We start from the raw sequence: 7,461 nt of genomic DNA, 5'->3' as shown, positions 1-7,461 counted from the left end.
ATATATATATATATACGATATGACAAGGTAGGCTTGTTCAAGACACCATCACTCATTTCGATAAGATGATCGTTCGAAGTACAAGTGCCTCCAATTAAGAAGCCGATGTTTTAATGAACCTCCAAGCATACCGTTATCATTGCTTTTTAAAGGGCTGGCTCGCGAACTCGAGATGTTTATGTGGCACAACCTATCTTATTGATATTGCGATCCTCTCTATAAAATTATCAGTTTTTAAATTATGACTTATAATTAAGACTTTGACTTTTAGAAATACTTTCTGTGACTGGAAATTTCGAAAATAAAATACTAATTGGAAGCGTTACAGTTTTTTCTTTTACTAATTCTTTATGATTATTTTGTGTCATTTTGTGTGCAAATTAGTATTTCGTGAGCAGATGAGTAAGGAGAAACTAAATTCAGAGTAAAACATTAAACAGTTACAGTTTATCAAAGTTGTGTTGTTCTATTTAATTAACAATGTATTTCAATTTGTCCTACATTCTTGTTGTATTATCTTTTGACGTAACCAATTAAAATATAATAAAATCGAAGATTGCAAGTTAAATATAACCTATTTATAAATTAAACTTTTTTATCATTTGCGTATCATAACAATAAGTGCGCTTTATTCTCTCATTCATCTGTACGTAAAAAACAATTGTTTATTTGTGTTGGAAGTGGTCCATTTACATTCTTATTAACTGTTTGTATTTTTTAACATATTCGGGTGTTAATTTAACATAATGATTATGTTATGTAAAGATTTTGTGTTAAATTGGATATGCAATGTTCTTAGTGTCAAAATAACAATGTATGAGTAAATAAACAAGTAATATAAAAATAATGTGTTTTAAAACGTAAATTTTAAGACTTATGAATGAAATACGTGTTAATTTAATAAATGTTAATTACATTTAAAAAATGTACTTCCGTAGTTTGTTTACAAATTGTCAACATTACCTTTTTTGTGATTCTTTTATATAATATCTGTGTTGTTTACTAATATATTCATTTACGTTAAATGAACACAAACATTTAAACCTTTTGGGATACAGCTTATAAACAAACTATGGAAATATATTTTTTAGTATAATTAACATTTATGATATGCTAAATTAACACGTAGTTCATTCATTCCTTTTAGAATTTACGTTTTAAAATACATTTTTATTTGTACATTCATAAATTGTGTTATTATAGAATGCACTACACTCTAAATCTGTAGTAATGAAATTTGACTGCATTAAATTGAAATTTCAATACAGACATTAGTGGCAATTACGCCAATGTTGCTGCCAGTGAATTTTACTGCAAGAGAATGGAAAATCCATTCGATAATTAGAGTGAAAAATTTACTCCCAAAAAGAAGTGAATTTGGAGATTAAAATAATAATGATAGAATAATGTCCAATTTCAAATCTAGATAACAAAGTTTATGGAGACAAATTTTGAACAGAACACACTATCTATTTAATTTTAACCTTATTTTTAATTATTTTATTCTATCTCTTATATTTATGTTATATGTGTCTCAAGATGCGTCTCGTTCATAACGATCATAACAAACGGTAAACATGCGACAAATGGTGCGCTATATCGTTAAATTCGCTCCTTGCAGTAACATTCAATGCATTTTGCAATGCATTATCAACTAATACTTAAACCACCTTTAATTAATCGAATATAAGAGTAGACAAACTAACTTCAAAGCAGTGAAAATCCATATTTAAAGCAATGACTTTGCTACTCACTTTTGTTAGCAGTAAAATTTTCATTGCTGCAGATTTAGAGTGTAAGAAATATTGAATATCAATTTAACACAAAGTTGATAAATGACATAATTACAATTATGTTAAATTAACAGTCAAATATGTTAAAAGATCGAACACAAATTGTTAACAAGAACATGAGTGAACCAGTTTCCATTACAAATATACAATGTTTTTTATCGTGTATGTTACTAGGTACGTTTTTGTGCGTATTTTTACTAGACTGATTTTTTCTCATTAATCATTTAATCAGCTTGGAACGAAGCTCTTTTAAATCAAATTCGTCGGTATGTGATTGGTCTCGGCACGATTGTTGTCATTCATCTCCTCTTCCCGACGATTACTCCAATTTAACGCGGCGGGCGATCTTTCACTTTCAGTTGGGCGATGCGATGTTCGTTGAGCTGCCACGCGTCCGCCTGGATGGCGGCGCACGTGCTTTTCGGCAACATTGGGGCTACGAAACACGACCGTTAGCACCACCGCCACCGCTAATCGAGGAGGATGAGGCAGCCATCGAACCGGAAACTGTCAGTCTTCGGGAAGCTAACACCGCATCTCCGATAGGTGAGTACCGCTGATCGATCTTAATATGACGAAATGTAGTTGTCTCGCGATGATCTCGTTTCCATGAACAGCACCGATATATTTTTCACGTCGAGCTGCCGTCCGATTGGTATTGAATTTTACATTACCGTTTTCCGCGATATCTTGAATGATACGTCGACTTTCTTGCTAAACTTTTAGCATTTATATGATGATAGGTTTACATTTTTCTGAATTTTTTCTTTAAGGAGGTCAGGATATAAAAACACATATATTAATATAACATATATTAATTATTTATATATTATTAGTTATTTACATATGTGGACAAAGGCAATATAGTTGCAATGAATAAATCAGATTGCGTTTTTAAAGATGGAATTGATGCTCAATGATCGCGATACAATATATACAAATTGCACGTAACTCGGTAAATAGGCTAATCACGAGTTTGAAGAGATATTGAAAAGATGAAAACGCAATGAAATGATAAGTGAAGCTAATTACAAATATCTACATATGTACAAATCCAATTTTATCGCGGGCATACGATGTTTTTAAAATTAACTATCCGTTATGCATCATAATTTTCTCCATCGATTAACCCATTATATAAGAATATTTGGCAATATTCTTACACAAAATTTTGAACAAAAGTTTATCTCCGGCTAAAAGTTCTATTGGGAATATTTTTTCTACTCACTAAGAATATAAATAGTTTAAAAAAATTTCTTATGACAATACATTTCTTTTCGTTAGATGTAGTTTCTCTGTTTACAAATATACCAGTAAATTTAATCATGGACGGAATCAACAGACATCTGATACAGATTAATACTTGTTTGACTAACAAAGATTTTTGACACCATACAGCTAATTCTTGATTCAACATTTTTTATCTTCAACAATAAATTTTTACAGATAAACTTTGGGAGTATTCATAGATTCCGTTATCCCTCATAATGTCAGACATAGTCTTACAAGATTTAGAATTAGTTTCTTTTAGTAAATTGACAATAGAGCTTTCATTTTATATACATTATGTAGACGATTGTACTTGCAATTAACAAGACACATATTAATGATCTTTCTCGTATTTAAGAGTTATATCTTCAATTTATATTCATATTGAAGGAGGGAGGTGATAGATTGAATTTTCTGGATGTAACTTTGATGAAGCACAATAACTGTCATTTATGATTGGTATCAGAAACTTACTTTACGTCTTTTAGATGCTCATCTATTATTCACAACATCCTCTGTGTTGAAGATTAGAGTTATAGTAAGTTTAATCCATAGAGTGCTCTTTTTGTCACATCCTTCTTTTCATACAAAGAATTTTAATAAAATTATTTAAATACTATTAAGCAATGGTTACCCATTACATTTGATCTTCTCCACCATCAAAAAAAGATTGCACAAAAAATCTAACTTATGAAATAAGCGCGGGAGCAATAATGAAATAGAACAATACAAAAATAACAAGAAAACAGTTATTTTTTACAGTATCATTAATTTCTGGTATTTCTGACAAAAATTTTTTAAAGAATATTAATAAAGTTAACATATATTAACAAATTGAATAATTTCATTAGAATACATAAAGCTAAACTTTCACAAATAATGTACATTAATGTGGTTTATAAGATAAAATGTAAATAAAAAAGATAAAATGTAAGGAAAGAAACAAAAATTTTTTTAATGATAATGAAAATCTAAATTTTTTTTCTATATGTACTTTTAAATATTAAGAATAACTTATGCAAAGTTTTATTGAGATACACCAATTAGTTTATAATAAATAAATATTTTGCTTATTTACTGAACAACTAACATTTGCATCTCAATGTAATTTTATATAAATATTCTTGAATTCATAAAATACTTATATAAAAAAATTGAGGTTTTTACCATTATTTTGTAATATATTTTCATATATTTTTATTTGAATACAAATTTTAAAAAATGTTACTTTTTATTGAAATAACTTCTGACCCAGATTGCTTCTAATTTTTTTGTATTATTTTTAATTTAGAATAATCTGTAATTTTTTTCAAATAATTCTTAATATATTACATTTGCTTTGCAATCTCTTTAATCCTAGTAAGTCATTGTTATTTTTGGTTACCTTTCCGATCACACCAGGCTTTGTGAAACCCTGCAACTTTGCTGAACGATATTCTGATTACATATTTTTTAGCTCAAAATGTGTGAAATTTATACCTCGAAGTCAGATAAAGAAAACAAATAAATCAAATGAATCAAATAAATAATATTTTATTTTCAATTAATTACAATGCTTCAAAGAAATTTTATTGGGAAAATTCACAAAAATGACTACTTTGGATAAAAAATTCTCAAATTTTAATATTCAAGCAAAAACCCGTAGAATTTTTTTAGTTGACCCTTTGGACTATCAAAAAAAAAAAAATAGATATGAATCGCTTAAAAAAGTATAATTATTTGAACTATCAAAAATCGACATTAAAAAAAAAATTGCAAAAAAATTATAAGTTTACAGGTAATAAATTTTATTATTTAAACAATATAAAATGATAAATAAAGGATTATATATGTATTAATATTATTATAGTATTATTATAGTATAATTTATTAGGATTTAATTTATAGGATGATATAATACTCGCTTTAAAGCAATATCCGTTCTGAGCGATCTCCAAAGACTGGCAGAAATTATAAAATTTCTATTATTTATTATATTGAAATAATTCTTTTTAATTCTACATTTTCATGTATTTATTTTTATACTATCCGAAATTTAATAAATGTATACATTAATAAAAAATGAAGGAGCCTAGAATGCCGAAAATTTACAAGTTGGTTACATTGGGTCCTAAGTACTCTCTTTAATCTTTCGTGTATTTTCACATCGAGAATAACGCAAAAAAAATATTCTTGCAAGGCTTATCATATCTATGGACAGTTAAAATTTTTTTTCAACCTCAATCCGAGTCTTCAAATTATATTATAAAAAAGTTACAGCAATGTAAAAAATCGCATAGGATACGTTGAACCCATGAATAACTTGCTAGGGTTAATGTTCTATTAAAAAAGCGTGAGCTTATATAGGTAATTATTCTATTATGCAACAATTAATTCGAGCATTTTAAATTGTTGCAATATATTAATTTTCTTAGAAAAAAATAATTTATGTAGAAAGTGGAATCAATTTTTTTATTGTATAAAAATATTTTTAAATTTTAATGTAACAATTGATTATTTTACACGTGATCTATACGATATGTATTTTTGTTTAATCTATAGAATAAACAAAGACACTCATTGTACAAATTGCAGATTAAGCGCACGATGTAAACGTAGCCAGCATGAAAAAAACTTAAGAGAAACTTTAAGCAAAAGTAGATCTTTAATGATAAATAAATTAGGATCATTTATTTATACCAAATAAAAGTGCTAAAACTATTATATATTGTTCTTTATTCTAATATTTCTTTATTTTTAATGAAATTCTTATCTAATCTCTCTGCAAATGATTTGAAAGGATATGCAATATTATAAATACGAAGAAATGGATTATTATATTTTTAAGAAATATATTATATTTTTTGTACTTTTTAAAAATCTCCTATAGATTAAAGATCGTAAATACTTACAATTAAATTGATTCTTTAAAAATTAAATTTTTTTCCATGATAATTCCGTCAGATATCATATATCTAATGTGTAAATTTTGATGAATATACTTGGAAAATATGATAACTGTTACTATATATATGCGTGGATAACCATTGTTTCTAATATATACATACGTGAATAACCATTTTGAAAACATTGGAGACAATTCTGTTAATTTTAATTACAATGAAATAGTCTTTAATCTCGCGTTTGTGTCTCTCATACAATGAGCTCGCACGATTTCGTCGGAATCGTTGAAACGCTTTGTGCGCGGAAACACGTTTAGACGCGGTGTTTAACACCGGTTAACACTTTGTCTTTGGTATAATAGCGATAGAATCGGAGCCGGAGTCGACATTAATTGCGCTTTGTTCGAAATGTTACTGGCATCGCTGCGACTGACAGACACCGACGACGGTGCGTCCTTAACGAGTTGATATTGTTTAAAAGGAATCAAGTGCACTTTTCCCCTATCTCCCTTTTCACTCTGTTTTTGCAGCAACGCGAAAGGGCAGTGAAGAAAAAATACAATTATACTTGGAAAATGGGACGTTTTACATTTACAGCGAATTTGGAATACGAAAAAGACTGGAGAACGAAAGAAAAGAAATTACTTTGAAATTAAATTAAATTTTCCGAACAACTTATAACATCATAATCTAAAAATATATATTTTAACAAAATTTGTATATTTTAATTTTGTTCTAATTTTTTACACACACACACACACACACACACACACACACACACACACACGCACGCACGCACACACGCACGCACGCACGCACACACGCACGTATATAAGGTTATAAGAATTCCTATTATAATTATGAGTGCATTTTTATGATCAAATGAGAAAGGACATTGATTTGTTATAACTTTTTAATGAACCTCTCTTTTTTAAAGAACCTCTCTTTCCTTGATATATAAACAAAGTAAACGTATCTAAAATGCTCGAGATATTATATTTATGATAAAGCAGTTTTCTATTACAATTAAAAAAGTTATTTTATTAATCTTTGTGATATCGCAGTAATAAAATAAAAGTATCAGCAATATAAAATATAATTTTACAAGCTTATTTGTAGATATTTTTTAAATCATATGTTATATTTCAGTAAATTAATGTTAATTTTTGTATAATGGTAAATTATCATTATATTACCTGCTTTACCGATATGTATCTGCTATATCATCTATGAAAAAACACGATTTTACAGAAGTTTTTGTTACCAACTGTCGGTATCTTAATTCTTTTCATAGCTTATAGATGGCAGTAGAAGTAAAAAATTTGTTGGTTGTAAAATCATAGGGATCACTAAACAGTTAGGCTTGGTTAAGCTTAACGAACTTATAGAAGCAGGGTTGGGTAAGTTAATATTTTTTTTTAACTGAATAAAGTTAAAGTTAATGGCTTTATAAAATTAATAAAATTAAAAGTTGAAGAAATAAAAAAATTAATGTAACGTAAGTTAAATCAATATAT

The 7,461-nt window shown here is 27.7% G+C and overlaps 1 protein-coding gene across 1 annotated transcript in view; it reads left to right on the top strand.

The window, feature by feature from the left end:
* The window catches only part of LOC108687702, a 96,667-nt gene that overhangs the window by 59,602 nt on the left and 29,604 nt on the right, over positions 1-7,461 (top strand). The window contains exon 4 of the mRNA XM_018193653.1: positions 2,153-2,339. Coding sequence (XP_018049142.1) covers positions 2,153-2,339 — 187 coding nt within the window. The remainder of the gene's footprint in view (positions 1-2,152; positions 2,340-7,461) is intronic.

The sequence above is a fragment of the Atta colombica genome, unplaced genomic scaffold, assembly GCF_001594045.1.
Source record: "Atta colombica isolate Treedump-2 unplaced genomic scaffold, Acol1.0 scaffold1, whole genome shotgun sequence".
In the NCBI taxonomy this organism is placed as follows: Eukaryota; Metazoa; Arthropoda; class Insecta; order Hymenoptera; family Formicidae; genus Atta; species Atta colombica.
This window is presented reverse-complemented; position numbering and strand designations above follow the sequence as displayed.